The sequence below is a fragment of the Chiloscyllium plagiosum genome, unplaced genomic scaffold, assembly GCF_037043375.1.
Source record: "Chiloscyllium plagiosum isolate Xiang-an unplaced genomic scaffold, Cpla_swu_hap1 HiC_scaffold_9, whole genome shotgun sequence".
In the NCBI taxonomy this organism is placed as follows: domain Eukaryota; kingdom Metazoa; phylum Chordata; class Chondrichthyes; order Orectolobiformes; family Hemiscylliidae; genus Chiloscyllium; species Chiloscyllium plagiosum.
Genome location: NW_028270147.1, coordinates 12721503 through 12741998, shown reverse-complemented (window position 1 = coordinate 12741998; position 20496 = coordinate 12721503). Strand labels below are relative to the sequence as shown.

Sequence of the window (20496 nt, the reverse complement as noted above, 5' to 3'; positions counted from 1 at the left end):
TCCAGAATCTCAATCTGAGCTACAAATCTTCTCAAAACTCGCTAAAAGCAGAAATAAAAGGAATTTAGTAGAATTTGCATGTTAATGTCCAGATTCAACTCTTCAATATGATTAGAAACACAGCAAGTGCCTCATTCAGTGTATTTGCAGAATATTTCAAACATGAGATGTTCTTGCCTGAGTATGTGATTGGACATTTAATGTTTTGGCATCAGTCTCTGAGACAGGCGGGTCCCAATTTTTTCATCATGCTATATAATTGTGCATTTATTTGGGAAGAAGTAAAGCATCATCTAGGTGAAGGTTTTAGAACTTGAACTTGAAAGTCAAAGGAGAATTGTTGCAAGTAATCTGAGTTTAAAAAAAAGCTGTCAGTTATTTGTTTGAAAGCTTTGAATTTTCCTTTGTGGTTAAGCCAATGGTCTTTGGCAGTGGTTTTTATGTCTTCCAGTAAATGTTTATAAATTCTCGGTTGCCTGCTGGGAAGTATAGGTTTTGCAGTCTTTTAAATAGATCTGGGGGTTTTTCATTGAGTTGCATGTGTTATTTTGACTTTGCGCATGGAACAGTGCTGACCAAGTCTGCAGTAGGCAAACCCTCCCCTGAAAACCCTTTTGCTGTAGCTGAGGAGAGAGTGGCAGAGGCTAGTGCTACAAAGGAGCAAAAACCGTTTTCACCAGTTGGCAAAAGACTAGAAAATATGAGCAAAAGATGGCTATTCAGACCATGGAGTCTGTTCTACCATTCAACATGATCATGTTTGATCCTCTATCTCAGTGCCATTCTCCCCTCTCCCCAAACACCTCGATAATACTAACTCATTGACATATATTCCTTTCTTAAATATATTCACTCACTTCGCCACCACAGTCATCTGTAGTAGAGAATTCTACGTTTACCACCTTCTGAAGAAATTGCTCCTTATTTCAGTCTAGAATGGACCATGATGTACCCTGAGACCAGACTCCTAGTTCTGACTCCCTTGCCAAAGGACACATTATTCCATCATCCAGTCAGTTTTTTTTTGTCAAAGTGGCAGCACTGGCAAGGTAGGTAGCTTTTTGGCTCCTGAGCTTGTTTGCTCCAGACTGGCTGCTTCCTCCCTTCCTCCTCTTCCTATCCGTAGTGGCAGAGAAGGTGACATCATGGAGGAGGGCAGCTGGAGCAGCTCTGGGGGCTCCTGGTTGTGGACGGCCCAGAGGGAAGACTCCAGTCCTCGGCAACAGCGTGGTCGGCTTGGAGTGGGGAAGATCCAGCATGGCACCCAGCTTCAGTGCAGTGTTGGCGAGGTGGACCCAGCCACGACGAGGTGGCGATTCTGCCATTGGGTCTGGATCAGGTGGCAAGGTGGTGGAGGTGTGGTGAAGGTTCAGGTTTCATTGGTAACCCAGCTCAGGGCACAGATCTCATGGTGGAGGCAGCAGAACGAAGATGGGCTCCTTTTCAGCTATATATTTTTATTCTTTTATTCTTAAATTATTCAAAATAGTGCCGATTGTGATGACAGTTGAAGCTTTTGACTGTATTTTACTGTATTATTTGCTGTGAAATAAAAGTGACAATAAATCATTCCAATTCAAATCATGTTGCTGCTGTGTAAAACTTTAGTTCAGCCACTTTTGGAGTACTGTGTGCAGCTCCATCCCCTCACTGTAAGAATGTTGTGAAGGCTTTGGAGAGGATGCAAAAGAGGTTTACCAGAATTTTATCTGGATTGGACTGTATTAGCTACAAGGAGAGGTTGGACAAAAGTGGATTGTTTTCACTAGAGTGTTAGAGGCTGAAGGGTGACCCGATAGAAGTGCATAAAATTGTAAGAGGCATGGACTGGTGGATAGTTGGAGTCTTTTCTTTATCCCCTGAATGGAAATATCAAATACTTGAGGACATCGGTTTAAGTGGGAGGGAGAAAATTTAAAGGAAATGTGCCAGGCTAGGTTTTCGCACAGAGCGTAGTAGGTGCCTGGAACGTGCGAGCAGGGAAGACGGTATTAGCAGAATGGATAGCACTGTTTAAGAGGCATTTAGACAGGCACATGAACAGGCAGAGATTCGAGGAATACCGATCATGTGCAGGCAGCTGGGATTGATTTAGACAGTATCGTGGTTGGCATATATGTAGTGGGTCAGAGGCCCTGTTCAATGTTCTAATAAGGTCTATTTTTATGCAGCTTGGCTGGAGTGAGGATGTTGAATGCAGAATTGATGAGTGAGATGTTCTGAACCTGCTATCTGTAAAGTTCCAGTGTGGAAGTCACATCTTGCAAAATGTCCAGATTACAAAGGAGGAAGTGCTGGATGTCTTGAAACGCTTAAAGGTGGATAAATCCCCAGGACCTGATCAGGTGTACCCGACAACTCTGTGGGAAGCTAGAGAAGTGATTGCTGCGCCTCTTGCTGAGATATTTATATCATCGATAGTCACAGGTGAGGTGCCGGAAGACTGGAGATTGGCAAACGTGGTGCCACTGTTTAAGAAAGGTGGTAAAGACAAGCCAGGGAACTATAGACTGGTGAGCCTGACCTCGGTGGTGGGCAAGTTGTTGGAGGGAATCCTGAGGGACAGGATGTACATGTATTTGGAAAGGCAAGGACTGACTTGGGATAGTCAACATGGCTTTGTGCGTGGAAAATCATGTCTCACACACTTGACTGAGTTTTTTGAAGAAGTAACAAAGAAGATTGATGAGGGCAGAGCAGTAGATGTGATCTATATAGACCTCAGTAAGGCATTTGACAAGGTTCCCCATGGGAGACTGATTAGCAAGGTTAGATCTCATGTAATACAGGGAGAACCAGCCATTTGGATACAGAACTGTCTCAAAGGTAGAAGACAAGAGGGTGGTGGTGGAGAGTTGTTTTTCAGACTGGAGGCCTGTGACCAGTGGAGTGCCACAAGGATCGATGCTGGCCCTCTACTTTTTGTCATCTACATAAATGATTTGGATGCGAGCATAAGAGGTACAGTTAGTAAGTTTGCAGATGACACCAAAATTGGAGGTGTAGTGGACAGCGAAGAGGGTTAACTCATATTACAAGAGGATCTGGACCAGATTGGCCAATGGGCTGAGAAGTGGCAGATGGAGTTTAATTCAGATAAACGCGACGTGCTGCATTTTGGGAAAGCAAATCTTAGCAGGACTTATACACTTAATGGTAAGGTCCTAGGGAGTGTTGCTGAACAAAGAGACCTTGGATTCATAGCTCCTTGAAAGTGGAGTCACAGGTAGATAGGATAGTGACGGTGTCGTTTGGTATGCCTCCTTTATTGGTCAGAGTATTGAGTACAGGAGTTGGGAGGTCATGTTGTGGCTGTACAGGACATTGGTTAGGCCACTGTTGGAATATTGCGTGCAATTCTGGTCTCCTTCCTACCGGAAGGATGTTGTGAAACTTGAAAGGGTTCAGAGAAGATTTACAAGGATGTTGCCCAGGGTTGGAGGTTCTGAGCTACAGGGAGAGGCTGAACAGGCTGGGGCTGTTTTCCCTGGAGTGTTGGAGGCTGAGGGGTGACCTTATAGAGGTTTACAAAATTATGAGGGGCATGGATAGGATAAATGGATAAAGTCTTTTCCCTGGGGTCGGGGAGTCCAGAACTAGAGGGCATAGATTTAGGGTGAGAGGGGAAAGATATAAAAGAGACCTAAGGGGCAACTTTTTCATGCAGAGAGTGGTACGTGTATGGAATGAGCTGCCAGAGGATGTGGTGGAGGCTGGTACAATTGCAACATTTAAGAGGCATTTGGATGGGGATATGAATAGGAAGGGTTTGGAGGGATATGGGCCAGGTGCTGGCAGATGAGACTAGATTGAGTTGGGATATCTGGTCGGCATGGACGGGTTGGACTAAAGGGTCTGTTTCTGCGTTGTATATCTCTATGATTCTTTGACTCCTGAGTGCAGGCCTGAAGGTGTCAAAGGAAATGGTTGCTGGGAACAGGCCAGAACCGTGCAGTTAGTATACATTGTCTCATCTGGGATTGGTTTATTCACTTCACTGCTTTCTGTCAGGATTTGACACCAATGTCCTGCTACAACATGGTCTGGGAATGATAATACTATGATTTCACTTCTCTGAATGTTCATGTGACATCTGTATACTGCGAATCTCGTTTACAGATGACTGCTATGTGACTTGGTTGGCAACACTCTCCTGTCATTCAAACCCAACTCAAACACACAAATGACACTTCCAGTGCATTATTCAAGGTGTGCTACATTGTTGATGGCCCTATCTTTTGGATGAGGCTTTAAACCAAAGACTCATCCACCTTCTCTGGTGCTCAGAAAAGACAGCAGGGAGATTCTTCCAACATTCTGTCCAATATTTATTCCACTGCCAAATCAGTTTGAGAGAAAATAAAGCTTAATCATTGTCACATTGCATGGAGCTTCTAAAGCAGAACATGTAGTGCTAATATGTGACTGCACTCTGACTTAGCCACTTGGTGGAGCTATGGACATTGTTTTACCAATGCCTCTCATTTCATGCTGAATTTGACTGGAATTTGTGTGACCTGTTACTGAGAGGTAATCATTGAGTGGAGTCGTTTACGGTGGCACGGTGGCTCAGTGGTTAGCACTGCTGTCTCACAGCACCAGGGACCTGGTTTCGATTCCAACCTCGGGTGACTGTCTGTTTGTGTTCAGTTTGCACATTCTCCCCCTGTCTGCGTGGGTTTCCTCCAACAATCCAAAGATATGCAGGTGAGGTGAATTGGCTGTAGTAAATTGCGCACTGTTCAGGGATGTGTATGTTAGGTGCATTAGTCATGTCCAGTATGTACAGTACTAGGGTAGGGGAATGGGTCTGGGTGGGATACTCTTCAGAGGGTCGGTGTGGACTCGTTGGGTCAAGTGGCCTGTTTCCACACTGTAGGGATTCTATCATGATTCCTGATAGATAAGAGATTCCAAAGGTATTGTAGATTAGCAATCTAACACTTTCTGATCATGTTGTGAAGTTTCAGTGAATTCAGATTTGCTATATAACTGCAGGTTATTAACAATCCAAAGATTCCACCTGCATTGTGCAGTTAAATTCATTGATCTTCAGGTTTGGAAGAAAGATCATTGATTTGAAATGTGCACTTTAGTTGCATTACAGATACTGTCTAATCACTGAGTATTTCTTGTATTTTCTATCTATGCCCCAGAATTTAAATGAGTGTAAATCAAGGTGCACCTATACTTACAGCCATCTCCATATCTAAATCAATATTCTACCCATGTCTGTTGATCTCTCGGTACCTTCTGTTTCTTTCTTGTATTTGAAAACCTCCTGACCATAGAGAGTGAACTCTCAGCTGTCACAGGTCTGCATGCTTTCATTCTGAAGTGTCACTTCCACTGTCTTCAAATGGCCTCCATTAGTGGTGATAGTTTCAGGCTCCCCACTTGAATTTTGTCACTTCCTGCTTGCCCAGGTACTGTTGTGCATTTTTCTTTAAACATAGTTAGCAATTTGAAAGGAATTGATTTTCTCTTTTTGAAATCATGGTTCAGGCACAGGCGGCACTACATTAAAGTGAGGGTGCAAAACAGCATCTGCAGCGTTTTCAGACTTATCCATGAGTTCATGTTCTGCAACCACCTGTCCTTATTCTCTTTCATCTATTCTTTATAATATAACCACTTTTTCCTCATGCCCTCAGCTAGCTACCCTTCAAATACTTCCATGCTATTTGTTGACTTCCACATTATCGCCATTTTCTGGGTAAAGAAATTTTCCTTGATTTTCATATGGGATTTATTAGTGAATCTTAAACATATGGGGTTTGTTTCTTCCCTGACTCTAGCCATTTCCTACGTTCTCAAAGTCCATCACATGAAAATATAATTAAGCATTCTGTGAGATCATGCATCTTTTTATTGTGTGATTGCGTGATTAAGTCATATGACCAAATATTAATTGAAACAAAGTTTTTAACAGCATTGTAAGTGCGAACTTATGGATTTAACAATTTATTTGCTAACTGATGTTTCACCTCGTACAGCTGGAGTCACTGTCAAAAGCAACATTTTTATCTGTTAACTGTTTTCTGACATTTCTGGCAGCAATCCAAGATGGAGCACCAATGCACACCTGTTTGAATCATTCTGTTCATTCATTTATTTGCCACCTTTGGGAAATTGGCTGCTAGTCCACTTTGTCTAACAGTGGATTCAAATCAAAATTTTTAAAATTGGCTATGAAGTGTTTTAGGCCATCTATATCGCGCACATTTTGTCACAGTTTTCTCTTTTCCTTGCTATGTTTTCACTTTAACTTAATTTCCATTCCCTTGTTAGAAGCGATTGAACCAAGGTCACGAGGAGCCAGACCTGGTGGTGAAGCCAAGATTGGCACAGGGAGGGGCACATTACGATTACGTTCAAAGGGCCCTGCAACTGTTGAGGAATTGGTAGGTGCTACAAAACATCATTCAAGTATCAAGTATTCAAGTAGAAATGTTGTTGTCTTTCCACTGAAGATAAGGAATTCTTAGCAATGCATTAAATCCAATCCAGCCATGGATAGTATTGACAAATAAGGAGTGAAGCTCTCTGCTCTGACTCAATAGTGTGCCTCAGCCTGAACCTCCGATATGCTGCTGATAGTGTATCAGTTTGGCAACATGCAAGTATTCTAAAATTCCATTTTTCATGTCTTTCAGTCTGGGAGATTGTTGATTCATGCTGAATAGAAGATAATTGTGTATTCAACTTCATTTGCCGTAAGAACATATTTTTCTGATAAAGACCTTAGAGGAAAGTTGGTTGGGACAGTTTGAAAATTGAGAAACCTTTGTTGAGATAGATGCTAAGATGCCATTTTTGTGTATGAAAAGGGCCACCAGACTTGTTAGAGAAAACGGAGGACAGTTTGCTGGAGAAGAATTGTGGGGGATAGGGTACTGATAAGGATAGATTCAGGGGGCCTCTAGTCATCCATCTGTCAAAATTGGAGGAAAGGGGTATGAGCCACTATTGCTGCTGCTTTCATATGGTAATGCATGGACATATAAAAATAATAATAATGATAAATAATTTCTTGGGCAGTTTTCTTCATCTCTGCATTGAGAAATATGGGACAGTGTGTGCCCTGGACAACACATACCTAGGATAATTCCAGGATAATCCTAGAAAATCTTGCAAAAGCAAATTACTGTGGAGATCTGAAATAAAAACAGTGCTGAACAAACTGAGGAGGTCTGCCAGCATCTGTGGAGGGAGACGCAGAGTTAATGTTCAAGTCCTTTGACTGTTCTTTGGAATTGTTGAAATCCAAAATTTTGGGATGGTTGGTTAATTTGTGACAATGAGTTCACAATACTGGAGTATAAATATATGATGGTTATTGATAGATCAGATTGAGTTGAAGAACATTTCCACAGATAGGTGAGAATTTTGAATTCATTGCAATGTGGAGTGATTGAAGCAGATAACGTTAACCCATTTATGGGGAGAAATGCTGCATATCTAATTAATACAGGGCAGGCTGAGAAAGATAGCCAGAGTAGAAAAAGGCTTGTATAGCTAATGAACACTGACATAGACCTAGTAGAGGACAAAGTAGCCTATTTCCATGCTATAAATTCTATTTAGTTATACAGTTCCATCAAATGGGCCGGATTTTAATTCAGATTTTATAGATTATAGGCTAGTGTCAAGCCACCCAGTTTTCATCCACAGTCTGTTGAAATTTCTAAGTTAAGGTAATTACAGTTGGTACTGCTGTAACACGTGTTTCTTCAATGCAAATGTGCTTTAAACTGATTGAAGAATGTAGACTGTTTTTTGTGGAATGCAAACTTTCCTTACCTGTATTGTCTGTAATGTGATTCTGTAAGAACATATTTTTCTGATAAAGTAAAGACCCAAGAGGAAAATTGGTAGGGCATTTTGAAAATTGAGAAACTCTTGTTGAGATAGATGTGAAGCCAATTAGTTTAAATGGCGTGGCTATTACACAAGATCGCACGAGAATGGTACTATCGCATTATATCAGAACCAACTGTATTTATTAACTAATTTCTGTTGGCTTTGTGACCAATACCTGAACTTGTGTAAATAATGCCATAAATTAGTGCCAACGTCAGTTTACCTCATACCTTTAATGTAGTCCATATTACTTCACAGGAGCAACTTGACACTGGACAAACTTGCATCTGTACTTTATTGAAATGCGATCACCACCGCAAAGATAATTCATTAGCTACAAAATTCATTTGAGAGATTTTGAGGTTTCAGTGGGAGCTTTTTTTGTATCCCTATAGTGAGAAGATTTTGTCGTTGTGCTCCTGTATTTGCTTTTCCATTTGTTTATCACTTGCAGCTCTAAGCCAATTGCCTTTTAACCTTGAACTTTCTTTAATCACAGCCCACTGAATTTGAAGAGAAGGCCATCGCTAAAGTTGATGATTTATTGGAAAGTTATATGGGTATAAGGGATACAGAGCTAGGTGAGTTTATTGCTATTGTGCATATTTTTGGAACAGTTAATCTTTAGTCAAAATGTTTCTCTGTTTTTCATGGTTACCTGCAATGTCACGTTCGAAGTGTTTCACTGGGATTTTGGGGTGTAATATGCCCACAATGTTTCAAAATGTCTGGTTATTTAAGGAAAATACTGGATTGCCTGAAGGAAACAATTTTGGGCCAATTTGAGTATTCTGCAACAATATACCTTATTGTCTAAGCTGTGAGATGGCACCAGGTGACATGTTCTGGACAGAGGAAAGGCAAATTTTGACCTGATGTTGAGAGGCCCTTGAGAATCTCAAATACTTGAAACAGACGCCTGGTTCTATTTGCGTGCAAATGTATTGTTAAAATCTGTACCCATTTTTATTTTCGTGCAGCTGCAACCATGGTTGAAGTTGGAAAGGACAAGAAAAATCCCGATGAATTTGCAGTGGCTCTGGATGAAGCTCTTGGAGACTTTGCATTTCCGGATGAGTTTGTCTTTGACATTTGGGGTGCAATAGGTGATGCAAAGAAGGGAAGACTTTAGTGCCAACATTTCTTTAGAGATCAGAGGACAGTGTTTGAAAACTCTTGGTTCACTGTTCCCTTTTTAATGTCAAATGGACAATTAACTGTGTCGATTGAAAGTGGAAAGAATGCAGTTTTAATTGAAACAATTCATTTGCCCTATAACTGTCAATTCATGCTATTTCAGTCTAATTTTAATAAATGCTTTTGGATTTCTAAATTAGAAGATGATAATCATAAACACAAGGCCATGGAAAATACAGCCAATGGATGAAGCACTCTTCATACTACACCACTCTGCCAGCAGTCGTGTTCCCCCCCCCCCCCCCCAATGCAGACTTTCCCCAAATGATTTGTTGGGGAAAAAGACATGCTGAGCTGCCTTGATCAACCCTAGTGCACACTCACTTTTGTTCCATGAGTATCGATTAATTTTTCAAGTTGCCTTCTCTCTCTCCCTGGTGCCTGCTGGAGATCAGCATTTGATACAAATATAAAGGAAGGTGACTGGGATTAAGATCAGTTTGTGCTTGCTCTGCCTCTACTCAGTTCACACAGTAATCAAAGTACTTATAACCTAATTGACCATTTACCAATGACGCCGGTGAAATGTAATGTGAGCAGGATACAATTCAAGTAAGAAATTACAGCTATAGATGTATTCAAAACTAAGCTTGTGTTAAAGGCAGCATGTGAAATTTATGGAACTCTGGCTTGTTGCTTTTGGTAGCACTCTGAGGTGCGGAATGAAGGGTACTGTATACTCAATTATATAACAGCTTCCTATAAATATCCTGAAAGGCTGGCAACATCATTGATTAACCATAGCTGTATAAATTAGACCAAAGATTTTCTAAAATAATATTTTGCACTCTCCAGTTGCTGAATCGAGTGGGGATTTTATATAATGTTAAGCATTTATGGGTCTAACATAGTTTGACTCAAAGTATCAAGAACTGCAAACCAAGAAGTTTTTTTTATAATGACTACCTGGGTTTTTTATGAAAACGTAAATTTACTCACCGCAGTGTGCCTAATGCCACATCACAGTGTTTTATAACCAAATTATTGATTTTGATCTTTGCATGAAATGTGGTACTAGAACTACCATCTGATGAGAATTTTGTTAGGGTTTCTGTTCACATATCGATCCAATACTTTCTACTTTGAGTTCATTTAATCTGTAAATGCCCATTGCTTGTTGATTTATATGAATGCAGCTGCAAATGTACTGAAATCACTTAGCTTTTCCTTGGACCAATATCCTCATCTGCCACAGTTCCTCAGTACCCAATATCTGATTCCTTGGAAACTATTCTTTAATCCCAGTGATGCAGGGAACCTGGGAAATGAGCCAGAACTTCTTGGGAGTGTCATTATTGTATAACATTGTTGGTTGACTCAAGCTACATAATTATTTTTCCACACAGGTTTAGAACATTATAACTTTTAATGCAGTATATAATCTGATATAATTGAGATTGCATCATGCTTTGGATGTCTATAATCATTTATTTATTTAAACTTTTTATTCTGCATCTTGGTGAATTTGTTCAAGTTGCTATATTTTTCAGTGGTGTATTGGTGCTTAATCTATATTATATCTCTTTATCCATCTAATCATTTTACTGAAACACTTACCTCAAAAACTGCTACCCTAAAGCATTTAACCGTAGTGTGTTTGGGAGCCTTGCCCTCTCCCAACTGAAATTTAAATCAACATTCCCAATTATTTGTTTCTCGAACTGCAAATATCAGCAGGTTTTGGTATTTCAATTCGGGATTTATTGACTAATAATGGGATAGCACAATATGTCCTTTCCACCACTGTTCTCCCATGCCTCTCCCAACCTCCCAAATAACTTGGCACTTTCCGAATCCACATGCTCTCAAAATTGAAGCAGGACTAACCAGAGTCAAAAAGTAAGATGGCTTGACCTGCTCAAAACCTGGTGATTGCTTATCAATCAGTTTGGATAGCTCTGTTCAATGGGACCACTTTTTGTTTCCAATTCAACTAAATTTCTACTGTACTTGCATTTCCAGAAGAAATCAAACTATTATAGAATAACATAATCATCACTTTTCACAAAGGGTGTCACACAGTGGGGGAAAAGACATTCTGCCATTATTGTATTTCATAATGCAACAATGGATTACAATGACTACTTTGTCTAAAGCAATGCATGTGTGTGTGAACTACTGAAAATTAGAAATTCGATTTACACTACATCAGGTGAAAATGTCTTCTGTAAAGATTATTTTCTATTAAAAAAATTAAAATGTCTTGTCTTGTGTGAAAAATGTTAATTTGATAAATAACTTTGCACAGAAATGCAGCTGTTGTGTTCTTGCTGTTAAGCCCATTGTCATTTCTTTCGTTCATCATAGTGTATCTTCATTTCTGCAATACAAAATTTTCCACTGTTGGCTATTCTTAATGCACTCCCAGGTCAGTGCAGAGCGAAGTCTGCTGTATTCCTTTTTCAGTAATGTGCCTTGCATTTGCAACCTTTTTCATTGCTGGTTAATGTCCCATTGGCCAAATTTTGTGCAGCATCTATTTCAACTCTGGGATGACTCGAGGCCACTAAACCTCACGTTTCATAGACTGCTCTGAGTCCATCACTTTGACTTATCTCGAACTGAATTGGTCTCTTGCTGTTTGCAGTGCTGTTGTGTTCTTCACATAGCTTACATTACATTACATTAATAGCCGACTTGTCTGATGGCACAGTATATTGTCCCTGCCTCTAGGTTGGAGGGCCCAGGTTCCGGTTCAATAAAGTGTGGAGCTGGAAAAAGCACAGCAGGTCAACCAGCATCTGAGTTATGATGAAAGGTCCCGACCTGAAACACTGACTCTCCTGTTCCTCTGATGCTGCTTGACCTCCTGTGCTTTTTTCAGCTCCACGCTTTGTTGACTCTGACTTTCCCACATCTGCAGTTCTCACTATCTCCAGATTCAAGTTCCACCTGTACTGGAAATGTATCATGACCTGTCTGAATGAGTTGATTTAAAATACTTGCGTTATATTCAATCCCCACATCAGAGTAATTGATGTAGATTGTAACTGGCTGAGAACTAAGCCCTGATCCCTGAGATACCCACAAATTATGACTAATCCAAAAATGACCCCTTCATTCCTATTTTAGTTTTAGCTCCTAACCATTGCACAATCCACTGTATATATTACCCCAATCCCAACAGCCTTAATTGTTATCGCCTCAAAACACTCTAGTCGATAAATCGAATGTAATTTTCCTTTCATACATCAGTGTTAAATTTGCCTCATCATTTTATGATTTTTAAGAGCACGTTAGCATGTCTCTCCTAATAGATTTTAATATTTCCTCTACTACTGAGACCAGGCTAACGAGCTTGTATTTCCCTGCTTTTGCTCTCCGTCCTTTCTTGGATAATGCAGTTATGCTTACTTCCTTTCATCACTGTGATTGTTAGAATCTAATAGAATCTTAAAGTCATACAGCATGGAAACAGACCCTTCAGTCTAACCAGTCCATGCTGACCATAATCCCAAACTAAACTAGCTCTACCTGCCTGTTCCTGGCCCATATCCCTCCAAACCTTTCCTTTTCAAGTACTTATCCAAATGTCTTTTAAACATTGTAATTGTTACCCACATCCACCAGTTCTGCAGGAAATTCATTCCACACATGAACCACCCTCTTTGTAAAACATTTGCCCCTCATGTCTTTAAAATCACTCTCCTCTAACCTTAAAAATGTGTCCCCTAGTGTTGAAATCCCCCATCGTAGGGAAAAGATAACTACCATTAACTCTATCTTTACCCCTCATTAATTATAAACTTCTATAAGGTCGCATCTCATCCTCCTCTCCACTGAAAAGATTCTGGAAGATCAATACCAAGGTATTCACTTAAAATAAAAATTCTACTGAAGAAAAACTGGAGACATTAACTATTTTTCTCTCCACAGATGGTGCCAGACCTGCTGAGTTTCTCCAGTGCTCTGTTTATTCATTTTAGATGTTTGTCATTTTAACTCTACTATTTTATATAGTCATAGAGACGTTTAGCATGGAAACAGAAATCCTAAATTAATCTAGTCCCATTTGCTGGGACTAGCACCACTTTCTGTTTTCTACCTTTGAGCCAGTTCTGTATCCGAATGGCTAGTTCTCCCTCTATTCCATGAAATCTAACCTTGTTAACCAGTCTCCCATGAGGAACTTTGTCGAACGCTTTATGGAAGTCCATATAGATCACGTTCACCGCTCTGCCCTCATCAATCCTCAATCCATCAAAAAACTCTATCAAGTTCATGAGACATGATTTCCCACGCACAGAGACATGATTTCCCACGCACAAACCCATGCTGACTATCCCTAATAAGTCCTTGCCTTTCCAGATACACAAGTCCTGTGTCTCAGGATTCTCTCCAACAACTTGCCCACCACTGATGTCAGGCTCACCTATAGTTCTGACTTTTCCTTACCACCTTTCTTAAGTAATGGCACCGTATTTACCAAAGCTATCTCATGCTCCCTTTTTGCCCTCCCGATTTCCCTCTGAAGTATACTCCTACTGCCTTTATACTTTTCTAAGGATTCAGTCGATTTCTCCTGTCTTTACCTGGTATATGCTTCCTTCTTTTTCTTACCAAAGCCTCAATTTCTCTTGTCATCCAGCATTCCCTGCACCTATCAGCCTTTACTTTCACCCTAACAGGAATATATTGTCTCTGGACTCTCGTTACTTAATTTTTGACGGCTTCCCATTTTCTAGCCATCCCTTTACCTGCGAACATTTGTCTCCAATCAGCTTTTGAAAGTTCTTGTTTAATACGTCAAAATTAGCCTCCTTCCAATTTAGAACTTCAACTTTTAGATCCAGTCTATCCTTTTCCGTCACTGTTTTAAAACCAATAGAATTATGGTAGCTGGTCTCAAAGTGCTCCCCCACTGACACCTCACTCACCTGCCCTGCCTTATCTCCCAAGAGTAGATCATGTGTTGCACCATCTGTAGTAGGTACATCCACATACTGAATCAGAAACTTGTCTTGTACACACTTAACAAATTCCTCTCCATCTAAACCCTTAACATTTTCATCTATGTTTGGAAATTTAAAATCCCCTACCATGACCACCGTATTGTTCTTACAGTTAACTGAAATGTCCTTATAATTTGTATCTCAATTTCCTGCTGACTATTAGTGGGTCAATAATACAATCCCAATAAGGTGATCATCCCTTTCTTATTTTTCAGTTCCACCCAAAAACTTTTCTGGATCTATACTTAGAGTATTCTCCCTAAGTTCAGCAGTAATACTATCCCTTCTCAAAAATGCCACTCGCCTTCTCTCTTGCCGCCCCACCCCAACCCCAACCTCAACCTCTTTCTATCCTTCCAACAGCGTTTGTATCCTGGAACATTAAGTTGCCAGTCCTGTCCATCCCTGAGTAACATTTCTGTAATTGCTATGATATCCTGGTCCCATTGTTCCTAACCATGCCCTGAGTTCATCTTACTTTCCTGTTAGGCCTCTTGCATTGAAGTAAATACAGTTTAATTTATTGGTACTACCTTATTCTCTGCTTTGTTCCTTCCTGCCCTGACTGTTTGTTTGACTCGCTCCCTTTCCCAACTGTACCAGTCTCAGATTGATCTCTTTCCTCACTATCTCCCTGGGTCCCACCCCGGCCCTTCTTACTAGTTTAAATCCTCCCAAGCAGCTCTAGCTATTTTCCCTGCCGGTATATTAGTCCCCTGCCAATTCAGGTGCAATACATCCTTCTTGTACAGGTCACTTCTACCCCAGAAGAGATTCCAGTGATCCAAAAATATGAATCCTTCTCCCATGCACCAGTTCCTCAGTCATGCATTCATCTGCTTTATCCTCCTATTCCTACCCTCACTAGCTCATAGCACTGGGAGTAATCCAGATATTACTACCTTCGAGGATCTCCTTTTTAAATTGTCTAACTTTCTATATTCTCCTTTCAGAATCTCAACCTTTTCCCTTCCTATGTCATTGGTTCCAATGTGTACAATGACTTCCTGCTGGTCCCTCTCCCCTTTTGAGAACTTTCTGCACTCTCTCCGAGACATCCTTGATCCTGGCATCAGGGAGACAACACACCATCTGCCTGTGCCTCTGACTAGAGTCCTCTATCACAATCGATCACTTGGAACCCGAAGTACCCCCTCATTGCATTAGAGCCTGACTTGATACCAGAAACTTGCCACTTTGTGCTACATTCGCCTGAGAGTCCATCACCCCTCCCCCACCTACATTTTCCAAAACAGCATACTTGTTTGAAATGGGGATAGCCACAGAAGACTCCTGCACTACCTGTATACTCCTTCTACCTTTCCTGGAGTTAATTCATCTACCTGAATTTATCTGCAGCTTTCCTCCCTTCCTATAACTGCCATCCATCACACCCCCAGCTCTTGTAAATTCCTCATTGCCTCTAACTGTCGCTCCAACCAATCCATGCGATCTGATTGGATTTACAACCAAACACACTTACTGCAGACATAATCATCAGTAACATTGAAACTCTCCCTAAACGCCCACATCTGAAAGAAAAAGCATATCACTCTACTAAAGGCCATCTTTGCTCCTTCACGATCTGTAGATCCAGAAAATAGCACTTTTTTTAGAAAATAATGTGCTTCAGGCTAACTTGGTACTTATGGTTTATATTTTTAAAATTCAATAGAGATAGATTTCAATAAAACCTAATCAAGACAGGCCACTATATTCACTATTGCAGACTTACAGCAAGGTTACACGTTAAAATCTATGTACTTATCTGTTCCTGTGTTGTGAGCTTTCCCACATAGGTTCCTCCGAGGTCAGATGTGAATTTTGCTATTTGTTAATTTTTTCTAGACGTACTCCAATGTCCAGGGATACATGTACTCAAACAGCAAAGGCAGTAATGGTGCAGATTCACTGCTGTGTCAGTTAGTATTGTAGGTTTCTTTCTCTCCCTCTCCCTCTCCCTCTCCCTCTCCCTCCTGACCATGTGCTCGGTGCCTTTGTCTGTTTTTGTTTCTTTTTTAAAGTGCTGTTGTTTTGAATTTTTTCCCAAAGTTCCAAAATAGTGCAACAGCATGTAAAATAGTAATTGCTACTCCTGGAATTTGAGAAAATCACCTCCACCACCTAATAAACCTCAAAAAAGGAGCAGCTCTACAACCACAATTTTTTCCTGTCCTCCATCTTAGATTACCCAGAATCCTTTTATCTTTCAGTCTAATTTCCCAAATGACATTAGCTAGCCTGCCCCTCATATCTTGGTACATTGTGTAAAGGGTACTCCATAAGCAACGGTGATGGAGGGCACCTGAGGCAGTTGCTGAGAGAAAGAAAACTGCTAGAAACCGTGTTGGTGGAAAGGCGAAACCCCCAGGCTCATTCCAATGAATGCTGTGAATAGTTCCTCATTTATCTTTAATTTTTGGCACTTTGTGAAATGTGCTAGTGAAATAAAATCACCATCCAACTTGGTCAGCATGGATGAGTTGGACCGAGGAGTCTGTTTCTCTGCTGTATGACTGTGTTTAAATTTCATGTTACTTTTGCTTTGTTCGGTTTTAAGACCACGGTTTTCCAAACTATGTAAAATTCTACCATATATGGATCACTTTTCCTACTGACACTTTAATGTGAGATTATTAATTAACTCCTTGTTGTCTTGGACTACAAGATCTTAAGATAAATCACTCCCTACTTAGCCTTCGAGATCACTATGACAAGAAACTCGGGTTCAATGAACACTTGTTGATATTTATTTCTAAGGGACATGTCTTATACACTAGGATTGAGAAAGTCTATAGCCTTAAAACTTGTCTTTGTACATTTAGACTAAAATGTAATGCTGAATTATAGAACACATTTGCTGCACACTAAAAATCAGACAGGAAGGCTCAGAAAAAGGGGGAACTCAAGGTATGCAGAAGATAAAAACATCTGTGCTCACCAAGAGATAACAGGATGCTCTAAGGCAATTAAGAACATTTGCCTTAACATCAGTGAATCTGTGTAAACAGGACACCAAGTGATAACATTCACAGCTGTTCCCTTGTGAAATTAATGAATGTATGATTCTGACCCCAAAACAAAACTCACTACTATCAAAAGCCTTCTAATTGATGGTCAGATCCTGTCAATTATAATGGATTCTCATTGCCCCTTGCAAGCTCGGCAAACACAGAGGGAAAAACATTTTTGCTGTTACAAGTCCCTGACTTGAGAGTTCAAAAGGACACTAGAGAGAGAGACCATTTTAGTGCTGAGGCTGTTGAAGCCAGTAGAAAATTAACTCTTAGTTAACGCTATGGATTGAATTTAATTGCATTTTGGGACTTTATGATGATTACCGTTTATTAAATACAAACTCTGTAAAAAGGTAATATTGATGAAGCTTTAACTTACTTGCTGTTCTTGTAGACCACTCTACAGACCTTACACACTGCCCCACTGTCAGTTCTAACTAATCAGATCTTATTTGAATTTGAATCACAACCCTGAAAAGAAAGCATGTTTTATTCAAAGATTAATGAATCAGTTTCAATGTAACTTTACGGTAACACCTCAGCCTCAGGTACAGAATGATTCAGTGCTTAAAAAGCAGGAGTCTGCTCCTGGCTTAGAAATTATCCTAGGCCTAACATTGAAGAGATTCTGGCACAATATGTCAGGAAGCCATTTTATGGTCAAAAGTTTGCCCTCCTTGCTAAGAAGCCATTTTGTAAAACAATTGTATCAGACATGTGAGCTGTGCAAGGTGACCTGATGAACTCTCCAATTAGCTCAGACTGGTATCTCTTATGGTCGGAGTTTATCTCACTAGCAGGCGCCTAACTCAGCTGGGTATGTTTTTCCAACCTGATGAATGGCTTAGGGCCTGTAGGAGTGATTCGTCAAGTGTACATAGACCTGTCAATTAACTTTTCTTTCATACGAATTATTGTCTTTCACTGTTATTTGTCTAATTAAGAACATGCAATGTTTTTGTAAACTTATATATAAAGGAAACCACTTTGTATCAGTACATCGGAGTAGCCTGCTGGGGCACTTGAAGAGCTGGTACCCTACTCTCCTAGGTTTTAGGACCTAGTTAGTTTAGCTTATAGGTATCACTGTTCTGTTGTAACAGTGATGCTATTGGTAAATTAAGGTGATGACTAAAATTAAACTAATCTTTTCTGTAAGAGGTTTTTTTATTCCTGACTTCCAAAGAGTACGATCTCCGGGATGAACCAAGAGAGGCTTAGCGGTCTGGCTCTATAAGGGATTGCCTGGGCCATCTAAAATCTTTACAGGATGATTTGTCAGAGGCAATAGATGAGCCAGGAGTAGTGACTTGTCACTTGTATTGAGGGAGGAGAACCATGACCACAATTTGAGTTGTCTCAATTATCTTTGATCTTGGTGACACAAGCGTTGCTATTTTTATTTCCTTTTGGAAACAATCCAAATTTTTAACAGCCCAGATGCCAAAATTGAAATGACATTGACCACAGCTAATTTTAGTATTCAGAGTTTTGCAATTTTGTCTAGATTCTGTCATTTGCCATCTTGCTTTTTCTTGTAAACAGAAGTAGTGAGTCAAACAAAAAGGTATACTCCTCGTTAGAACGGTAAATATAGCTAAAATTGAAGATCCCCATCTCTCAGGTTTAACAAAAGCTAGATTTAGATTCATACAGAGCTTTAAAAAGTGCCTTGAGGTATCCCAAAAGAACACAGAAAATGCTTGAGAAATTCAGCAGGTCTGGTGGCAGCAATTTAACAAGCTTCTGAAGAAATTCTAACCCCAAACCTATCCCCATAGTTTCCCCCATTTGCCAAGGCTAACCCGTCTGGACTGTATATTCCTGGACACCACTGACAATGTAGTGCAGCCAATCCACATAACCTGTGTATTTTTGGACTGTGGGAGAAAACAGAGATTTTGGCAGAAACCCAGAAAGACACAGGGAGAACGTACAAACGCCACGCCAAACCTGAGACTGGAATTAAACCCAGGTCCCTGGCAGTATGAGACAGCAGTGCTAACAATTAGCCACTTTTGCAGGCCATCGAGTATCGATTCGATTCGATTCCCTACAGTGTGGAAACAGGCCCTTCGGCCCACAAGTCCACACCAACCTGCTGAAGAGTAACCCCAGACCCATTTCCCTTTAATTAATGCACCTAACACTATAGGCAATTTAGAATGGCCAATTCACCTGACCAGCACAACTTTGGACTGTGTGAGGAAACCAGAGCACCTGGAGGAAGCCCACGCAGACACAGGGAGCATGTGCAAACTCCAAACACAGTCACCTGAAGCTGGAATCGAACCTGGGTCCCTGGCAATGTGAGGCAGTAGTGCTAGTCACTGAGCCACCATGAGTTGCTCTCTTGTTAGATGATGGGTGGTAAGACTAACTTGAGGCTCACCATGCCTTGGATAAGGGGAGAGATTCAGAAGGAGACTCCATCATTGTAATGTCAGCCAGTCCAGGAATTGAATCTTTGCTCTTGGAGCCAGTCTAATGTGATAGTTAATACTGCAATCTATGGTCTGTCATTCAGTGTACTCACGTTCTTCTGACCAATATTCTCCTGTCCCATTCTGTTACTGACACTCCTGTTGCATAGACATTATTTATGATCTGCAACAATAACCTCTCTTCCCTCAGGCTCCTGTCCTGTCCCAATGAAGCTCAGCAGAAGCTGGACAAATAGAAACATATAGGATTCTTAAGGAGCTTGACAGTGGAAATGTTATTGAGATGGTGTCAAAACAGGACAGAAAGCAAGGTTTTACAGATCCTCGGGTAAGTGCCCTCGAAGGCGGACTTTGAGATACACATGAATTGCTGAGCAGAAACTGATAGCCAGGTTCTGTAATCATGAAGACAGCCTTTACTCTGATCTTGGGGTTATGTCATGCTACATGTGAGTCCACCACACTTCCATATCTGTAAAATCTTCTTTGCTGTCCTGTTTGACAGCATCACCTTTACAAATTATTGTGATCTCTCTACCTTAATTAGTTTGTACAGGTTTGGGTTACTTATTACTTTGGTTAGACCCTCAGCATGCTACTTTATACCTGTCAGGTTATTCCAGTCATTTAGTTTGTCTTCAGCACCATCTTATTTTTAATTTTTTGTAATTATATCTGTGCCTCATGTAATCAGATTATAGGTCATCCCTTCTCTTGTTCAGCTGATGACACTTTACTCGTGCCATCTAACATGCTTGGTCACCAGCAGAGACTCATTATTCAACACTCCACCCACACCAGTTGTATGATGTTTTGATCTCGCTGCCCTTGATCTCTGTGCCTATAAATTCTGTGACTGAGTGAGCTTCTCTTCATTTCACCTGACGAAGGAGCATCGCTCTGAAAGCTTGTGATTTCAAATAAACCTGTTGGACTATGACCTCGGGGTCACATGACTTCTGACTGTCCACCCCAGACCAACACCAGCATCACCACATTTTGGTTAGGTTTGGCAGTCATGCA

The 20496-nt window shown here is 40.6% G+C and overlaps 1 protein-coding gene across 1 annotated transcript in view; it reads left to right on the top strand.

Moving 5' to 3' along the window:
- gipc2 (GIPC PDZ domain containing family, member 2) overlaps positions 1 to 11263 on the top strand; it is a 73137-nt gene extending 61874 nt beyond the window's left edge. Inside the window, exons 4-6 of the mRNA XM_043698703.2 lie at positions 6292 to 6404; positions 8363 to 8444; positions 8844 to 11263. Of these exons, the coding sequence (XP_043554638.1) occupies positions 6292 to 6404; positions 8363 to 8444; positions 8844 to 8995 (347 nt within the window). The 3' untranslated portion in view covers positions 8996 to 11263. The remainder of the gene's footprint in view (positions 1 to 6291; positions 6405 to 8362; positions 8445 to 8843) is intronic.
- Positions 11264 to 20496: the final 9233 nt, after the last annotated feature.